Here is a 20,678-nt window from a genome sequence, read left to right as displayed (position 1 = left end):
ACCTGACACACACCATTAGGTTTTAGAGCTTTTCCCCACTTGTGGGTGGAAAATCATAACCTCCGCCCACACTGGGTGCTTAAAAAGCTGCATTTTTAGTGTTACTTGTATCTTCATGACTATTCATCTGTGTTGGTAAGTAAATCACTATTTTTTTTTCTTTTTGCTGAAGTAATATCAACAGATGTTTTTTTATTAGACAAAATTTGTTCAGAAAAAGAATTGTAGTTTTAAAATGTAGCATTCTCCACTTCTCCATTTTACAAATGGGGGGGCGGGGGGGGATTAATGTTATTTAAAGAAAAAAATTTTCCCGTAGGATTGTTTATATATATAATAATTACCTTTTTTCTGGCATGAAAACCTGTTCTGGTTTAATAGTCTTTCAGTCAGTAAGAAAGTGGGTTGGGTGCTGACTATATCCATAATGCTTTCCAAGTATTACCCTCTTAAAACCTATTAAAACTCTTTTTTGTTTAAGTGACCCTAGAAAACAATGCTGTACCTACTACAGTCTGGAAAACCTCTGTAACAGTACCGTTTATATATTACTCGAAGACACCACTGTACCCCGATGCATACAGTAGTAGGGATGGGACCATAATATAATAGAGATCAATCCCTTAATATTATATTATACTTAATTTTGGTGAAAATCAAGTGATGGTCAAGATCAAGGTAACACCAAACGTAAAAACTAGTAAAGACTTTATAATACATGTAATATCTTATGGATTGTCTTCAAATATAACAAGAAATACTAAGCCTAAGGGGTCATGAGTACGTGTATTGGCTAAGCATTTGATCTTGATCTTCATTGTTAGTGCCCAAGGTCAAAGTTGACCTTGAAAGTTTTTTTTTTTCAAGAAACCACATTAAGTAATATATCACATGACAGAACGTGGAGAGAGTAGCACAACACACATTTTATTTTTTCAATATGATACCCTATGACTTCACAAAGACAACGTAACTGACTGATGTCATCATATTGTAATAAAAACATCATAAAATGTCAAGGTTTTAGTAAGTTTTAATTTCATATATTTGTTTCAGGAATGCTATACCATTAATAAGATGTCTGGGTCTGGACCATTTTTCCTGTGCATCTATAGCCTAGGTATGGTCATTTCAATATATATATATATATATATATATACTCGTGTGTTTTTGTGTGTTTTATATTTCAGTTTCTCTCATTGCGTCATGATTCTCTTGCAGGATATACTTTGTGCAGCTCCAGTGCTTGGCAGGTGAAAATGCCAAGAAATATCAAAGGATTGTTGGGTTCCTGTCTTGTTATCCCTTGCAGTTATGATTACTATCAGTATCCACCGAAAAGACCAGATCGTGTAGTGTGGTATCAGTATGTGAGCAGAGGATATCCAATAGTATATGACAACTGGAACTGGAATGATGTGTTGGACATATTTAAAGGAAGAACACGTGTATATACTTCTTCACACCATCGGACATGTAGTCTGTTGATTGACCCAGTGACCTTGGCTGATCACAGTCAGAAGCTTTATCCCTGGGTGGATCCTGAAAATGTTGGATGGAGAACCTACCCTTTCTATGACACAACTGTAACTGTTGAAGTAGTGGGTAGGTAAATAATTTAAGATTTCACTATAAATTGATCACTATGTTGTTATATGATTATGTAAATCTTCACATTTTATGATTTAAGGCACAGCAGATCCACCGGTTATCGAGATCTTTGGAAACACGGTGGTTGGGCAGTCTGTAACAGTGCAATGCAGTGTTTACCACACTTGTCCCACTTATCCCCCAAGTCTGAGGCTCAACATCCCCCTGCGAAACGAACGTCTAACTCATAGCCGTCTATCTAATGGAAGATCCAAAACTATGGTGACAACCACTCTGTTCATAGAGAAAGAATATCAAATTGTGGAGTGCTATGTGGAACACCGTGGTGGTCGCTCTGCATCAGCATCTAAAACCTTAACCTCATATTGTAAGTGGTGAAAGTAAATTGCATTTTATCCTACACCATCTTTGATATTTAACCATTTTTAATTGTATCCCAGGCTCCATTTCAGGGCTGACTGTCAGCTCTGCATCATATGAATTTCTGGAGAGAGATCAAAGTACAGTAACTTGCACTGTTTCATACACATGCTATCGAAATATTCCAACTGTGACATGGAATTATGGTAATATGCCAGCCTCCTCTGATACTAGCAAGTTATCAGGGGGGGCTCAGTGGAGGACTGTCTCCACACTGACATTTACTGCATCAGCTAATGACAATGGAAGATCGCTGATATGTTATGCACGTTTTGCTGGAGGTCAGACACGACGAGCAACCATCATTCTGCGGGTAAAGAGTAAGTACAAATATTTATTAAATTAAATTTATTAAATGTAACAGCTAACCATACACCCAAAACTCTTACAGCATTTATAGGATTGTCCTGCATTTGTTTTCTCTCACAAACTACATCTGCAATAAAAGTGATATTACCTAATCATAGTTTACATATGCTTTTGAAATGTATTTCATAATAATGACAATAATAATAGGCAGATGACCAAGTTTTCCAGTGGTGCGTGCAGTCATTATCAGCAATTAAGCATTTTTTAACCATTCATGAATACTCGAATGCATATCTCAGAAACCCCCAAAAGTTGATTCTGTTCATCTGGACGTAGCCTCTTCAGTGGGAGGAAGGCTTTGTGACTTCTTCAGTGGCTCATCACACAGAAGAGCTACCTCAAGGACTCCACGGTCTGTCATTTTGTAACGTATTCTTTTACGTTACTCAATGAGAGTAGAATATTCTGAATAGTCTAAGGAGCTTGGAAAGAAAAGCATCTGGACTTCTTTGAGTTGCTTGAAGATGTTTCACCTCTCATCCGAGATGCTTCTTCAGTTCTAAGGTCAAATGGTGGAGAGTCCCAGATTTAAACCCAGTGGGAGTTTCCCCCCAAAGAGGGACAAAGGATTAATTAATTAATTGATTAATTAATTGATTATAAAAATCAGTTGGAAACCCGTCTGGACCAGGGGCTTTTCCACTCTGAAGGGACGTTATTGCATTTTTAATTTCTTCCAGCGTCAGACTTTGTTCCAATTGTTCTTTCCAGTCAGAGTCAATTATAGGAATATTGAGATTGGAAAAAAAAGCGATGAACTTATTTTGAGCTGGTGCTGAATCTCAGGAATATAATTTAGCATAAAACTCTCTAAAATAGTTGTTAATAGCTTGATGATCCTCAGTTGATGAGCCATCTGATAAGATGAGTTGTGAAATAACACGAGATTTCAAAATGAGCTTCTCTGCTTGGGTAGTAGTTAATAGATCAATTTCAGTTTGTAAGGCCACTCTCCTCTTAATCAAATCAGGGGTCGGAGAGCCATATATGAGTCCGTCCAGGGTCTTGTTTTCTAAGGATAACTCCTCAATATGCAGAATGAGAGATAAATTGTCCCCGGAGATACGCTTTAAGCGTCTCCCAGAGGGTCGAAGCTGAGATGCCATCCGTCCTATTTACCTGTAGAAAAAAATCTATTTGTTCTGTAATGAACTTCACAAAGTCTGAATCAGCCAGTAAGAGTGGATCCAGCTGCCATCAACAGGGATATTATTATTAATGTAGGCCAGCGCCACTGCAGGTTTCGGGAAACCTCAGGCGTTTCCGGTTGTGTGTGAACTGCAGAGTGGCTGGGTAGAAGAGACCTAACTTGACCTTTGCAGTGTGGACCTTCCTTTTGGACTCTGAGAAGGCTGCACGTCGTTTGTTGAGCTGTTCTGAGCTGTAGTCAGGAAATATGTGGAATCTCGATCCGTTGAATAGGAGCGGGCCCTTCTGTCTGGCGAGGCGTAGGATCAGCTCTCTGGTTTGGAAATGGTGGAGTCTGACAATGAACGGACGTGATCTGTTGTCACCATCTGCTGGTTTAGGAGCCAAACTTCTGTGGGCTCTATCCACCGATGGCGGCCTCTCGAAGTTGTTCTCCCCAAGCACATCAAAGAGTAGTTTGGCGATGAATTCCGTTGGTAGTGGACCCTCCGTATTCTCTGGTATCCCCACAATGCATATATACTGCCGTCTGGTTTAGTTTTCCAAGTACGCCACCTTCTCTCTTAAAGCCTCTTTCTCTTTAACTAGCGAGGATTGGCAGGTCTCCATGCTGCTCAGTCTCTTGTCAACCTCATTCGTTCCTTCTTCCATGTCGGTAATTCGTTGGCCGTACCCACTCAGGATTGAATGCAGAGAAGCAATAGATGCCCGGTTCTCCTCCCGAAATGAGTCGATAGAAGGGACTGCTCTCACAGCTAGAGATTGACGAGGTACAACACAAATGCTACGGCAAGGAGGAGTCAGGACGCCAGGTCAGGGGGGAGATATCATCACCCCCACCCGAGATTGGGTACATAGCCCCAAGTGCGATAGGAGAAGGATCGTTGAGTGCGAGAGGAACTGACCTGAAAGATAGGATCATGGCCAAGCTTGAAACCTGGATCCCCCGTAGCCGGTTACCAAGATTACGTGAAGTACCCTCAGAAGGTCTGCTAGATTATGTTAATGCAGCACTGCGGACAATACCTACAACCACGATTACCGACACTAACAAGCTGATCTACAATACGGCAGCAGTGATCAGTGAGATGCTTGGCTACAAGTTGAACAGCCACAAGGGGCAGTACCCTCCATGGAGAAGGAGGCTAGAGGGCAAGATCAAAGTAGCGACAAAGAAGGTGCATAAGAAATACAGCAAGCGGTCCATACCTGAGGCCTTGGAAACTGCCACCAGAGAGATAGAAGGCAGGAGAATAAACCAGCTGTTCTCCACAGAACCAGCAAAGGTGTACTCTCAGTGGCAAGGGAACAATAATAATAATAAGAGAACAGCACCACCCAGGCTGGAGACCGAGCAACACTGGAAGAGCATATGGGAGAAGGACACAACCCATAACGGCAATGCTCAGTGGCTAGTGGATCTGAGGGCAGACCACAGCGACCTCCCCGAACAGTAACCATCACAGTGGCAGATATCCAAGAAAGGGTCTCCAGTATGAAGAATTGGACAGCACCAGGGCCCGACATGGTTCACGCCTACTGGCTAAAGAAGCTGACTGCACTCCACGAGCGTCTGGCAGCACAAATGAACCAGCTGCTAGTTAACGAGAGACACCCGGAATGGCTAACCGAAGGTCGGACGGTCCTGATCCCCAAGGACCCCAAGAAGGGACCGGTCCCCTCCAACTACCGACCAATAACCTGCCTCAGTACTACATGGAAGCTCCTGTCAGGCATCATATCGGCTAAGATGAACAGGCACATGGGTCAATACATGAGCGGGACACAGAAAGGAATTGGCAAGAATACCAGAGGCGCAAAACACCAGCTACTGGTAGACAGAACAGTCAGCCGAGACTGCAAGACCAGACTGACCAACCTGTGCACTGCCTGGATTGATTACAAGAAGGCCTATGACTCAATGCCCCACAGCTGGATACTGGAATGCCTAGAATTGTACAAGATCAATGGGACCCTAAGAGCCTTCATCAGGAACTCAATGGGGATGTGGCGCACAACACTTGAGGCCAACTCCAAGCCCATAGCACAAGTCACCATCAAGTGCGGGATCTACCAAGGAGATGCTCTGTCCCCACTGCTGTTCTGCATAGGCCTGAACACCCTCAGTGAGATCATTAACAAGGCTGGCTACGGATACCGACTACGGAACGGAGTAGTTGTCAGCCACCTCCTGTACATGGATGACATCAAGCTGTATGCCAAGAGTGAACGAGACATCGATTCACTGATCCACACTACCAGGCTATACAGCAATGACATTGGAATGTCGTTCGGACTGGAGAAGTGTAGTCGGATGGTAACAAAGAGAGGGAAGGTAGTCAGAACTGAGGGGATTGAACTACCAGAAGGCAACATTGCAGACATAGAGGACAGTTACAAGTACCTGGGGATCCCACAGGCGAATGGGAACCATGAAGAGGCCGCTAGAAAAGCTGCAACCACCAAGTACCTGCAGAGGGTCAGGCAAGTCCTGAGGAGTCAGCTGAATGGTAAGAACAAGATCCGGGCCATCAACACGTACGCCCTGCCCGTGATCAGGTACCCTGCTGGGGTAATAGGCTGGCCAAAGGAGGAGATAGAAGCCACTGACATGAAGACAAGAAAGCTCCTTACCATGCATGGAGGGTTTCATCCCAAGTCCAGCACCCTGAGGCTGTACGCTAAGCGGAAGGAAGGGGGCCGGGGACTGGTGAGTGTCAGCACCACAGTCCAGGATGAGACAACGAACATCCAAGAATACATTGGGAAGATGGCCCCAACTGACCGAGTGCTCAGTGAATACCTCAGGCAGCAGAAACCCAAGAAAGAGGAGGGAGACGAGGAACCATCATGGAAGGACAGGCCCCTGCACGGTATGTACCACCGGCAGATAGAGGAGGTGGCTGATATCCAGAAATCCTACCAGTGGTTGGACAAAGCTGGACTGAAAGACAGCACAGAGGCACTAATCATGGCAGCACAAGAACAAGCTCTGAGCACAAGATCCATAGAGGCTGGGGTCTATCACACCAGGCAAGACCCCAGGTGCAGGCTGTGTAAAGATGCCCCAGAGACAATCCCGCACATAACAGCAGGGTGCAAGATGCTAGCAGGCAAGGCATACATGGAACGCCATAACCAAGTGGCCGGCATAGTGTACAGGAACATCTGTGCCGAGTATAACCTGGAAGTCCCGAGGTCAAAATGGGAGATGCCCCCAAGGGTGGTGGAGAATGACCGAGCTAAGATCCTGTGGGACTTCCAGATACAGACGGACAAAATGGTGGTGGCTAACCAACCGGACATAGTGGTGGTAGACAAACAGAAGAAGACGGCCGTAGTGATCGATGTAGCGGTTCCGAATGACAGCAATATCAGGAAGAAGGAACACGAGAAGCTGGAGAAATACCAAGGGCTCAGAGAAGAGCTCGAGAGGATGTGGAGGGTGAAGGTAACGGTGGTCCGCGTGGTAATCGGAGCACTAGGTGCGGTGACTCCCAAGCTAGGCGAGTGGCTCCAGCAGATCCCGGGAACAACATCGGAAATCTCTGTCCAGAAGAGCGCAGTCCTGGGAACAGCTAAGATACTGCGCAGGACCCTCAAGCTCCCAGGCCTCTGGTAGAGGACCCGAGCTTGAAGGATAAACCGCCCGCAGGGGCGTGCTGGGTGTTATATGTATATTACTTCACGTCATTATGCGGGCCGCAAGTAGAGATGACATGGGCCACGAGATTGAGACACAGGCATTAGAGCCTCTAAATGCTTGCTTTGTTTTGGTTTCCTCTGGTGTTGAATTACCAAAAATAGAGAGGGTGCAGGCTAATATATGAAACAGGAAAAGACCTCCGTGTAATCCATTTATTTCAACAAAGTAACTGTATTCTGATTACCACCTTTGTAAACGGTAACTGTAACGGAATACAGTTACTCATATTTTGTATTTTAACCCTTTAAAGTGGAGCGGGCACGCTCTGTTTTGCGTAACTATTTTTAAATCCCTGTAGAACCGGAACCACGTAAGCTAGCGCAATAAGTTTTTTTTGCATAGGAAACCGGAGGAGTTGTACTTACATCTTATGCCCTCAGCTTGTCCTAGGTCACAGTTTCTTTCCACATAGCTTTGCAAAAATTGCATAAAAAGCACTTGCTGGAACAAAAACATGATATTCCAGAAACACGCTTTGCCGATCCGATCAGCTGTTCGTAACACTTCCTACATTGAAATAGACGTCAACGCGAACTATCGCATGTCCGCCATTACCTGCCCGAAACCGGAAGTGATGATTTTTGCGGGAAATGTAGTTTTTTACTTGCAGGCCTTTTAAAAGTCATGTTTGACTTTATGCTTTTCTGGTCTTAAAGGGTTAAATATATAACGCCGGTACATGTATTCCGTTACTCCCCAACACTGCTCATGGTCATTGATTAATGGTCTTTGACCAATGAGCTTTGATCAGTGGTTGTGGATCAATGGTCAGGGGAATTTACATATTAATGATCAAGGAACTGACCTCCCAGCAGATTGTTCATGCAGTGGTGCTAGTTTCAGTCATTATGCAAATGTTATGTTTATAAGATTGGGGAAACCTGCAGTCATCTGAGACTGAAGAAGTCACTTGGATGAGTGACAAAACGTTTCTCCCACTAAAGATGCTATGTCCAGGTAAACAGAATCAACTTTAGGGGATTTACTTACCTGGATGATTGAGCATGCATCAAGACATATTACAGAAATACAATGACTGACAGAGGACTTGGATCTATTATGATACTAGACCTGATGCAGAGACTGAATTGTAAGATTTTCAGGGTTAGAGGGAGTAATGTGCAAGTCCTGGCAATGTCAGCAGAAGTCCACTGTCATCTCTACAGTCTTAAGAGTGTTCAGCTCCAGATTGAGCTGACTGCACCAGAGTACCAGCCGCTCAACTTCTTGCCGGTATGCAGACTCATCACCATCTTGAATGAGGCCAATGACAGTGGTGTCATCTGCAAACTTTAGGAGTTTGACAGCCGAGTTCTTGGAGGTGCAGTCGTTAGTGTTGAGGGAGAACAGTAGTGGTGAGAGGACACATCCTTGAGTGGCACCAATACTGAGGGACCGGGTTTCAGAGGTGATCTCCCCCAGCCTCACTTGTTGCTTTCTGTCTGTCAGGAAGCTGGTGATCCACTGACAGGTAGCTGGTGACACGCTGAGCTGGGAGAGTTTGGAGGAAAGAAGTTCAGGCACAATGGTGTTAAAAGCCGAACTAAAGTCCACAAACAGGACCCTGGCATAAGTTCCCGGGTGGTCAAGGTGTTGCAGGATGTAATGCAGCCCCATGTTCACTGCATCATCCACCGACCTGTTTGCCCGGTAGGCAAACTGCAGAGGGTCCAGCTGGTGGCCTGTAATGTCTTTCAGATGGGCTAACACCAGTCGTTCGAAGGATTTCATGACCACAGACGTCAAGGCGACAGGTCTGTAGTCATTCAGTCCTGTGATGGTGGGTTTCTTGGGAACAGGGATGATGGTGGAGCGTTTGAAGCAGGAGGGAACTTCACACAGCTCCAGAGATCTGTTGAAGATGCGAGTAAAGATGGGAGCCAGCTGTTCAGCACAGGTTTTGAGGCAGGAGGGTGAGACGCCGTCTGGTCCGGGGGCTTTCCTGGGCTTCTGTTTCTGGAATAGTCGGCTCACATCCTGAGTGTGTATTCTGAGTTTCAGGGAGGAGGAAAGGGGGGTGAGAGGTGTGGTGGAGGTCGTTGAGTCTGGATTGGGGAGGGTGGGGGTGGTCGTTGAGTCTTGATTGGGGAGGGGCAGGGTGAAGGGGGGAGAGGTGGAAGGTGTGTTGGGGGTCAATGTCTGAAGCAATGTCCCTGGGGAGGGGAGGGTGGGGCGTGGGAGTCTGTCCGTCACAAACCTGCAATAGAAAGTGTTTAACTCGTTGGCCAGGTCTTTGTTTGCTTCAATAGTGGGTGGGGGGCGTCTGTAGCTGGTGATTTCCTGCAGGCCCCTCCACACTGACGCAGGGTCGTTGGCTGAGAGCCGTTCTTCCAGCTTCTGGGAGTAGATGCTTTTAGCTGCTTTGATCTCCTTGGTCAGTGTGTTCCTGGCTTGCTTGTACAGGACCCTGTCACCACTTCTGTAGGCGTCCTCCTTGGCCTTACGAAGATGTTGGAGTTTAGGAGTGAACCATGCTTTATTGTTGTTGTATGTGCAAAAGGTCTTTGTTGGCACACACACGTCTTCACAGAAACTGATGTATGATGTCACAGTGTCCGTGAGCTCATCTAGGTTCTCAGATGCAGCTTCAAAAACAGTCCAATCAGTGGAGTCAAAACAGTCCTGCAGTTCCTGCTTTGCTGCGTTAGTCCACTTCTTCACAGTTTTGACTACAGGCTTGGCACGTTTGAGTTTTTGCCTATAAACTGGAATAAGATGGACCATGCAGTGATCAGAATGTCCCAAAGCTGCCCGGGGCACAGAGCGATAGGCATCTTTTAGAGTGGTGTAGCAGTGATCCAGTATGATGTTGTCCCTGGTGGGGCAGTCTATATGCTGTCTGTTATTATTCCTCAAAGTTGCAAAGAGATGTTTTGGCTCAAGTTCATTTCATTTCAAACAGAGTGTGAGCCCTTTTTAAGTGTTAGGCAGAAAAGGCTGAGGGTATTGTTGTTGCTCCACCATTGAGGGCACTTGAGTTTGAGAATGCAATAACTCAAGAATTAAGTCATCTGGTTTAAGTTCACAGGACAACTTTTGGAAAATCATCTGGGGTTTTCAAATTTATACCATACCTGCAACATCTAGGAGGCAGGGGGTAGCACTGGTGGCTGCCAATATTTATTTATTTTTTGTTAAGATCAAAAGTGCTTCAAAAGCTTCTTCTCTTTTGCAGGAAACATACTGAATCTGGGTTGGTCCTTCACTGCTCCAGCCACCATAACTGGGTTAAAAGGGTCATGTCTCACCATTCCATGCAAATTCTCCTACAAAAACTCTCAGCCTAAAGACCTTCAAGTTATATGGTACTTGTATCAGCGGAACGAATACCCAGCTGTATACAACCAAGAAGGGACAGTTATTAGAAAGTTTAATGGTCGAACAAGCTTGACTGGATCAGTAACTGAGAAGAACTGCAGTCTTAAGATTGAAAGGTTGGAGATGTCACACAACCGTGACCGACTTTATCCATGGATAGATAAGAACGCAATTACTTCCTACCACACCAAAGGTCACTCATTTTATGATGGATCTACTGAACTTATTGTTTCAGGTAAGCATTCATTAATTTCTTCAATTCAACTTTAATTCCATTGCTATACATCCAAGTTACTACAGAAAGAAACCCTTACCACGACAAACTGAGTCCTCTCTGATTTATTTTTTATTTATTATTTATCTGTATTTTAGTTTTGTGCATGTATAATTTGCAATGATTTGCCTCAGCATATAAATTGTAGTTAGAATCTTTAGCTTTTTCCTGGCACAGTGTTGTCTAAACCCAATAAATGTATTTCAATAACACTTAAAACTACAATACTTATATCAAACCATTAAGAGAGACACATAAACTAATGTGAAGAAATATTTATTTTCAGCTATCTGTATTTTTTTCTTCCCTATCACTTTTAACTAAGTTTGTTTAATTGCAGTTATTACTTCCTGCAAATGACTCAAAAGTTGCTGTGTTGCTGTAGCTCTCAATTTTTGCTTTGAATTAACAGAACATGCACCAGAACCACAGTTGAGCATTATTGGTATCCTCAGAGTGGGAGAGCAGGGCACTGTGTCCTGCAGTGTGCAGCATACATGTTTCTCTGCTCCCCCAACCTTAACCCTAAAGGGTTTACCTGGAATTGATCAGAACATGGACAGTCTGGTATCTGAAGGGATTTGGGAAAGTAAAATAGTTCAAACTTGGACAGTAGAAGAAGAGCACCAGAGTGTAAGTTGTGCTGTTAACTACCCTGCGGGTCAGAGTGCCGAAAGGTCGATTCCACTGAATGCTGAATGTGAGTACCATGTAATATATTCAATGTGCAATATATTTCATGTACTGAATTTAATGTGACATGAAAATGTAACATTTTCCATTTATATCTCAGGCTCCATTTCGCCATTGAATATAAGCTCTACATCAGATGAATTTCTTGAAGGGTATGATAGCAAAGTAACATGCACTGCCTTATACACATGTCACAAGAATACACCAACTCTCACATGGAACTATGGCAGTGTGGCAGCATCCACTAATACAGAAAAGGTACCGGGGGAGACTCAGTGGAAGACCATCTCCATACTGTCATTTAAATCTTCACCCAGCGACAACGGGAGATCTGTTACCTGCTTTGCAAAATTCAAGGGGGGGCAAACACAAGAAGTGAGCATCAGGCTGCGGGTAAAGAGTAAGTGCAAATAGTAATTATCTTCATTTAAAAGCTCAGACAGACAGACAAAAAGTTATTAGAGTAGATATATACCAGAAAAAAATGAATGTTGTTAGTGTGGTAGGAATGACCGTCATTCGGCAATGTGATTGCAAAGTCTTTATTTACAATGTGCTTTTAAGCAGCTTTTCAGTTCCCCATAACTTTACAGCTTATTCATCTTGCTGCTTCTGCTACCTCTTCTCTTTCTTCTCTGGCCATGGCAGCTACGTCCATGTCTGTTTTGTCTGTTAAGATTTATTTTTAAGATTAAATAGTTCTTCAAAAGTTTTTTTTTTCTAATTTTTTTGCAGGAAACATACTCAATCGGGGTTGGTCCTTCACTGCTCCAAGCACCATAACTGGGTTGAAGGGATCGTGTCTCATCATTCCATGTAAATTCTCCTACAAAAACTCACAGCCTAATGACCTTCAAGTGATGTGGTACTTGTACCAAATCAATGGATTTCCAGCTGTATTCAACCAAGGAGGGAATGTTATTAGTAAGTTTGATGGTCGAACTAGTTTAATTGGATCAGTGGTGGAGCAGAACTGTAGTCTTAAGATTGAAAGGCTGGAGATGTCCCACAACCATGACCGACTTTATCCATGGATAGATAAGAACGCAATTACTTCCTACCACACCGTAGGTCACTCATTTTATGATGGATCTACTGAACTTATTGTTTCAGGTAAGTGTCATTGAACTCCCATTTACAGTCACTTCAACTTAAATCCAAAAAATGATTACAGAAAGCTTGAGTCAGGACTTCACTTGTCACTACATTCAGTCATTTAAAATTTACTTTGTTGGTTTGTTGCTTTTCTATAAAAAACAAACAAACAAACAAACTAACAAATGCGCAGTAAAATATTCAGTATAACAGAGTAACCAATGCATTTAATTCCCACAAACTGGCTGTTAAACAAATACTACAATTATGTAAACATTCATATTTCTGGAACATAGAACTCAGAAGTTACTGTATCACTATAGCTCTTGAATATTTCTTATTCACAGAACATGCACCAGAACCAGAGCTAAATATTATTGGTACTCCCAGAGTGGGAGAGCAGGGCACTGTGTCCTGCAGTGTGCGCCACGCATGTATTTTTGCTCCCCCAACCGTAACCCTAAATGGTATACCTGGAAAAGACCGGATCACGGACACACTGGTATCTGATGGGATTTGGGAAAGGAGAGTAGAACAAGTTTGGGAAGTAAAGGAAGAGCACCAGAGTGTGGCTTGTACTGTTAGCTACTCTGGGGGTCAGAAAGCCACCAAGGAAATTCCACTCAATGTTGAATGTAAGTTTAATGGGAGGGTTTACTTGAATTAAACAACAATTGCTATCATTAAGCTTCACTCTAACTTTCTTGCTCAGGTCCATTTCAGGAAATCACTATGAATGAACCACCAGGGGAGTTAACAGAGGGCATGGCGAAGAATGTCACTTGTTCTGTGATCTTTAAGTGCAGGAAAAACACACCAAGTGTCATCTGGAACTACAACAACATGCAAAGTTCATTAAACACCAAACAGACTCCCAACAATACATACACTATAGTGTCAAATCTAACTTTTATTCCCTCCCTAAGTGATGATGGTAAACTTTTGACTTGCACTGCTCAGTTTATTAGTGGGGAGTTCTCAACATCTGCAACTCTTACTGTAAAACGTGAGTTCCTACATGTCGCCCTCCTGATTGTTTGATACTTTACAAAATATACCTATTAGCTTTCTGTTGGAAAACTGATTTTGTTAGATTGGTAAAAAAATAAATAAATAAATAAAGCCAGCCGCCAATTAGCTCAGGTTAGCACATACACAAGCAGAAGAGGAAGCCATTAGCTTGACTAGAATTAAAGCTAGCGTGTTTGATTTGGGCATTATATATGAACATATAGCTGAGTCATAAGCTGGAAGTCACTGAGAAGGGAAAAGAGGGAGAAATACAAAACTTTTAGATAATGTATCCAGAAAGACATTTTACATGTGCATTAAAGTGCCAGACCTGTAATAGATGGGCAACTTGTCCAGGGTGTACCCCACTTTTCACCCTATGAGCGTAAATTGGATCAGCAGAAGAAAATTGAAGGATTGCTAGATGGATGAAAAGTGCCACAAAACATTTGTAAAGAGAAAACTAGAAAGAAAAGTATAAAACCTGCCTCCATCTAGATTTAAAAGATTGTCTCCATTATTGCCCAGGGACCAACAATTTTTATAACACTTTATAAGTCTTATAACTGTTTCTATAAATCTGAACCAATAGGCTTATGGCTTACACCTTACATATGAGACCTACTTTCATCTAACTTTCCAAAAACACAAAAATACTCCTCTAGATGTTGAATTGTTATTAATTGGTTGTTATCATTTTCCCAGAATATGAGAGAGATCCATTTGAAAATTACAGTAAGTGCACTTGTCAGCACTCTCAAACTCTTTTTGTTTTCATCATGTCACATCTCAAGAGGATTAATTTAAACCAGCATCTAACATTTTTCCCATTACAGCAACCTCTGCTTTGCCTGCCGACGTCCCTTTAAGATTTAGTGCCTTGACGCGCTCCTGTGTGGTGATTCCCTGCAGTTTCCAGTACAAAGAGGATGAACCGATGACCCGTGGCATCTGGTCCAAAAAAAGCGGAGACATTGTATTCCATAATGGCCAAAGCTATGTAATTGACCATTTTAAGGGCCGAACCAAAATGTTAGGAAATCTAAATGAGGGAAACTGCTCACTGGAGATTGATGACATCAAGCCCTTTGACAACGGACCCTTCTGTTTCTATGCAGAGAAAGGACATGAGACACATACATTCAACAACAGCTGTGTATTTATTATCATGAAAGGTTTGGAGTCCCACTGTAGATCACTGAAATGTGACAAACACATTGCTTTCTAAGTATCAAGTATAATCTTCTTTGTGTTTGTCATGCTCAGCTTCTCCAGAAAAACCAGTGATGACCCCCGTTCCAAAAGAAGTTGATGCTGGTTCAACTATAACTGTTTCGTGTTCTGTTACACACACATGTTCATCACATCCTCCGGTGTTCTCATGGAGTGTCTCTCACCTCACCATTGAGGTCTCAGAGATCATGATGTCACGAGGCACCTGGCAGACAACTTCCACAATCACTTTTATTGTTACTGAAGGAGATGGAGTCAGAAACCTCACCTGTAACGCTATCTTTTGGCGTAACAGGGAACAAGCCCACACAGTCAGCTTAAATGTGAAGGGTTAGCAGAGACACTTTATCTCTACTCTATATGTTATCAAAGTATTTCATCTGTTGAATTGTGTTTATTAACCTCAAATGTATCTACATCACCAGGATCACTGATGTACCAGTTTACAAGTGCTGCTCCAGTGGCCTTTCCAGTCTCATTTGTGGCTCTCATCATAATCACCTTAGCTGCAGTGTTTGCAGTATTCATTTGGAGGAAAAGGTTGAGGAAATATAACATTAATTTATATCATATCATATTTCTGATATTGATAGCAGCTGTCTGTGTAACGATGTTACAATGTGTTGACTCTGAAGTTGAAAAGTTTTTTTTCTCCTCCAACCAAATATAGGAAACACACAGATGAATCACTGAAACCACCACCTCGACCAGAAAAAAGGCAAGTTATTTTAACATAAAAAGTGAATAATAATGACATAATTCAGTCATGAGTCAAGACCTCTCATCACAACTGAATACAGGAGTTCGTACTTTAAAGATGTTCTAAAATGATTCAAAAGAATCTAAAAGCATCCAGAGCCTGCTTCAACAACATATCCATATTAATTAAATATAAATAAGTTTTATCAGTCATATCATATCTGACACAGAAAAATGAAGTTGAGATGGTCAAATGAGCTTTATGAGCAACATGATAAAAAAAAAAGTTGATGGTTGCAATGGTTGTTTTATACACCTGATGTCTATAAATGTGATGTTTGAGCTAATATTTGTAGAAGCATGTGTGAAAAATGTTGCTAATTTGTTAATAACTGTTATTTTTTTCTTTTTTAACGTCTCCACCAAAACAACCCTGTAAATATTTCTCCCTGTAATTTCACAGAAGATCACTTTGGGATAGATTATCCAGGTAACCATTTTGAAGGATTCCTTTGTGACTGTTCTCTTCATTGTATCATGTAATGAAATAAAGTGACTCATGTGATTTATTGTGTATAGACTGTGCCTTGCATTTTAAAAAAACTGACTCCTAATTGTCTCACAAAATATTTAGGAGATACACAGATGACAGAGACAGACCACCAAGGCCAGAAAAAAGGTATATCATCAGTGTTCTGCAAACTGAAGAAATACAGTAAAACAAACCAACTAACAATGCTTTGCTTTCAAAATAGGAGGTCCATTTGGAGTCGATTTTCCCGGTAAGGAAAACAAAAAAAGAAAGCCACCATTTGTAACCCTGATATGAATGCTTAACTGGAAATATCCTGTTGATTGTACTCTTAATAGAAAAGAAGAGGATCGCATGGCATGGCAACATGAGAGGAAGCCCAGGTGCTGTTGGATTTTGATTGTACAATTTTTTACTGTTAAAGTTGTTTCTCCTTCTTTTTCTTAAGTAAAACTGCAGAAATGTCTTAAAGACCTATATGGCCTCTAACCACCTGCATTGAAATTCATATAAAACTGAGGTTATTGAACACGGCCCTAAACTATTTAGAAATATTGTATCTAATCAGATGCTTAATCTGGATGGCACTACGTTGACATTCAGTAACACTGTGAGGAATCTTGGAGTTGTTTTGACCAGGTTTGACCTTTGACCTTTCAATGTGCATATTAAAAAATTTGTAGGATTGCTTTATTGTATTTACCTAATATCTCTTAAATTAGAAACATTCTGTCTCAGATGCTGAAAAACTAGTTCATACATATTTTACTTTTAGGATGGACTACTGTAATTCATTGCAATTGGGCTCCCTGAAAAGCCTTCACTTGATCCAAAATGTTGCAGCAAGAGTACTGACAGAGACTAGAAAGAGAGGGCATATTTCTCCCCTTTTGGCCTCTCTTCATCACCTCCCTGTTAATTCCAGAATTAAACTTAAACTCCTTCTCATGACGTACACGGTCTTGAAGAATTAGGCCCCATCTTATCTGAAAAACTCATAGTACCGTATAAGCTCTCAGACTGTGGGCTTACTTGTGGTACCTAGTATATTTTAAAGTAAAATGAGAGGCAGAGTCTTCAGCTTTCAGGCTCCTCTTATGTGGAATCAGCTCCCAGTTTGGATTAAGAAGACACTCTTCCTACTTTTAAGATTAGTCTTAAAAGTTTCCATTTTAATAAAGCATATTGTTAGAGTGGGATTAGATGACCCTGAATCCTTCCCTAATTAAGCTGCAATAGACCAATGGGACTTCTTTTTCGTTGACCTTTTTTCATTCACTTTATGTTTATATGCCACACTATATTTAATTATTAGCTATTATTAATATCTGGCTCTCTTCCACAATGTGTCTTTTATCCTGTTTTCCTCCCCGCACCCCCAACCTGTTGCAGCAGATGGCTTCCCCTCCCTGAGCCTAGTTCGGCCAGCTGTTTCTTCCTGTTAAAAGAGAGTTTTTCTTTTTCCTGTTGCCAAGTGCTTGCTCTATTTTAGGTCTCTACTGTGCAATGTAAAGTGCCTAGAAGCAACTGTTCCTGTGATTTTGCACTGTTTAAATAATAACTGAATTGAAGTGACTTGAACTGAATTGAAATCTTTCCTTTGTCTTGTCTTCTTCTTCTTATTATTATTATTATTATTGTTTTCATTCTATAGGCAGTCATTTTGGAGCCGATTTTCAAGGTAGTATTTGTAGTCTTCTTGTTTGTTTTTATATAATTTTTAAATTTCCCTATATAAAAGAAATATACATACACACATTAAGTAATATTTAAAAAAATGTTTATACATTCTGCAGACGCCAAGACTGCACTGCGAACATCAGTGTTGCCTATACGTAAGTATTCATAGCAGTACGACAACCGCCATAATGTCATAGTAAAAACAGTCATAAACTAACATGTTATTTTCTTTAACCCCCATAGTAAGCACAGCAGCAATGTAACCTGTGGAGCTGTGTCCAAACCACGCTGTCCATCCCCAAAGGAGTGAGTTTTATTCATGCAATTTTTTCTTTAAATGACATACCAATGTGTTTTATTTCTTTATGTTTGAACAACCTGCTTCCATTTCTATGTTGTTTGATACAGTAACAGGAGACGACCATCCCCTTTCAACCCTGAGGTTAGTGGTGTCGCAGTGAATGACAAAATCCAAATCAACCAAATTTAAGACTTTTTTCATTAAATAACATTACAACATCCAAACTGATCGCAGATTATTACTTAATCTATTAAAAATGTTATACTTTCTCTAAAGTAATTTATTTTGTTATGCTTGATAACAATGCCAAGGTTAGTGTAAGGAACTTGAATTATTTATATGGATGAACTTTTTTTGAAACAAATCCCTGCTACGTAGACTTTGATTTATTTAAAGTTAATTTAGTTTGTTTTGTTGTGTTTGGAAAAAAACAAAAAAGCTAATTATTTAAGAATCATTTTAGATTAAAACTGAATAAATTTTTACTCAAAATTCTTGCAGAATCAACTGTACGGCAACCTTTGACTTCTTCAAAGACATCCCACAGACATCTTAATCTTTCAGGCTCATGTCTCCCAAGTCTCCTGTTTCAAAGGTTATCATCTAGCTGAACAGCCATTATCAACTGCAAAGACGCCTGTGGTGGCTTCTGTTATGAATGCATGCTAATGCAAACTGTACTGTTGATGTCGATGCATGATATGTGGGGGAAAGTTCTTAATGATACTGCAAGATCTAATGTTTTTATAGTTTAACTTTCACTTGGCTTTCTTTAAATTTCATTTAACTCGGTCAATTACAAAATGATCTAGTAACTTGCTTTGCTTAATCTTCTCACATGATAAACAGCAATAAACATGTTTTTTCTGACGTTGCCTCAGTTATTTGTACTGTTTAGTATTTTATTTTCAAAATTGCTCAGTTTCCAACTACTGTCTCACAGTCGCTGTGAAAAAGAAAAACCGAGAGTTCACATTTTAAGGCAGGCAAGAATAACAAACGCATTTTCATTCATTGTACGTCGCTCTGTTTGATCCCAAATAGTCTAGGCTACTAAAAGTATTGCATAGTAATCTATCTTTGGGTAAAAATACATTCTGAAAAAAATACATTTAATAAAACATATATTTACAAAGCATGATTCACAATTAGACATAAATGTTTTATGAGAGGTGTGTTATAATTCAAAGATGCTCTACAAAAGCACAAATACATGTGTATTTGTTGGAGGGAAACTTTCCTTTTTATGATATACTGTATGATCTTTGGTACTTTAAAAACTTATGACAACTACTACTAGACCTGGGTATTTTGAAATAAGCTTTGACGTGAAAGAATTCTGAATAGAAGTACCAGTACCAAATCATTTTTAGCAACAAACTAAATCAGTCTGACAAAAAGCTCATCTGTCAGCGTTTCACTAAAGAAACTGACAAGTAACTATTCATACAGTTATATTTAACATTCTTGAAGCAAATGATTTATCAGTACTAAGTTATTCTGTGCAGGGTTGTGACAAAAAACAGACTCGTCTTCTGGGATCAGATTTCATCATTCGTGAAAGTGCCTACAAAATTAGAACATATCAAATCTTCAGAAAATTGTACATCACGGAAAGTGGCCCATTTTTTTTATATAAAATCCATCTGGATGAAGATTGGTGACATCCATCTGGATGTAAATCCATTTGTTAGAACAGCCTTATAATTTTGTTCATGGGTGAATCAAGATGGCGCCGGTGTGTGTGGCTGCTCGTCTGTCACTGCCAAGTTTGTTCCTGTTTATATTATTTCTAACTTTTGTCATCCACGAAACAAAGTCTCTGCTAAAGTATGATCGCCAGACACTACTGGACCTCCAACCTGTGGTCCAAAATATTGTGTCGTTTAGAGCTGGTGGCAGCAACCCCTGCCCCCAGTTGTATCGGCAATCCCGGGTTACCTGTACCGGGTTCCTAGGCTACCTTCTCGGCGAAGGCGTTATCGTTGCCGGGGTAAATGAAGCGGTCGGCTGGTGAAGCTAAAGGTTTAACTAAGGAATTGTTCTGCTGTTTTCCGACCAGCACATGGATTATTTCCAAGATTGTTTGTATCTCGGCATTTCCTAGATCCTGTTGATGCCTGTTTGGTGCCTGTGGTCGGCTTTGATGATGCTCCTTGGCCTCGCTGCCCATGCCCTCCCAGGCTAAACCTCCGCCGTTAACATCATCGAAACCTGAGATTGCTGCGTCGGGTTTCTCGAGTTACTGAAACCGGTGCTCCAGCTCCAGCTCCTGCCAGGATTGCCCTGGTGAACGCCAGATCACTTTTAAACAAAACTTTTATTCTTTGGGACTTCGTCAGTTCCCGTGATCTGATTTTCTGTGACGTGGCTGAGTTTGGTGAGTCCAGTGCTCTATCTGAACTTTTACCAATGGATTGTGCTATTTTAATTCGCCACGGACGTCAGGCAGAGGTGCAGGCACAGCGACTGTTTACAAAAAGGATCACAAATGTAAGCAGTGTTTTCTACAGCCTTCGTTCTCCAGCTTCGAACTTACCTTGTTTTAGGTGAGTCGCTCAAACACGGTTTTCTGCACTGTCATCTA

At 41.4% G+C, this 20,678-nt stretch overlaps 1 protein-coding gene across 1 annotated transcript; it reads left to right on the top strand.

Moving 5' to 3' along the window:
• The first annotated feature begins 69 nt into the window (after positions 1-69).
• LOC101486455 (uncharacterized) lies at positions 70-18,971 on the top strand. Its single transcript, XM_014412033.3, has 25 exons — positions 70-135; positions 1,057-1,120; positions 1,222-1,605; positions 1,691-1,978; positions 2,052-2,351; positions 10,431-10,808; positions 11,260-11,547; positions 11,641-11,940; positions 12,276-12,653; positions 12,983-13,270; positions 13,348-13,641; positions 14,352-14,381; positions 14,483-14,821; positions 14,913-15,209; positions 15,305-15,419; positions 15,550-15,597; positions 16,042-16,068; positions 16,213-16,257; positions 16,334-16,360; positions 16,449-16,493; positions 17,765-17,791; positions 17,907-17,945; positions 18,034-18,096; positions 18,199-18,232; positions 18,593-18,971. The coding sequence occupies exons 2-25, from the start codon at positions 1,078-1,080 to the stop codon at positions 18,614-18,616; spliced, it is 4,101 nt and encodes a 1,366-aa protein (XP_014267519.3). The 5' UTR covers positions 70-135; positions 1,057-1,077; the 3' UTR covers positions 18,617-18,971.
• The last annotated feature ends 1,707 nt before the right edge of the window (positions 18,972-20,678 follow it).

The sequence above is a fragment of the Maylandia zebra genome, linkage group LG11 (assembly GCF_041146795.1).
Source record: "Maylandia zebra isolate NMK-2024a linkage group LG11, Mzebra_GT3a, whole genome shotgun sequence".
NCBI lineage: Eukaryota > Metazoa > Chordata > Actinopteri > Cichliformes > Cichlidae > Maylandia > Maylandia zebra.
The sequence above is the reverse complement of the archived record's forward strand: the minus strand, read 5'-3'. Positions and strand labels throughout refer to the sequence as shown.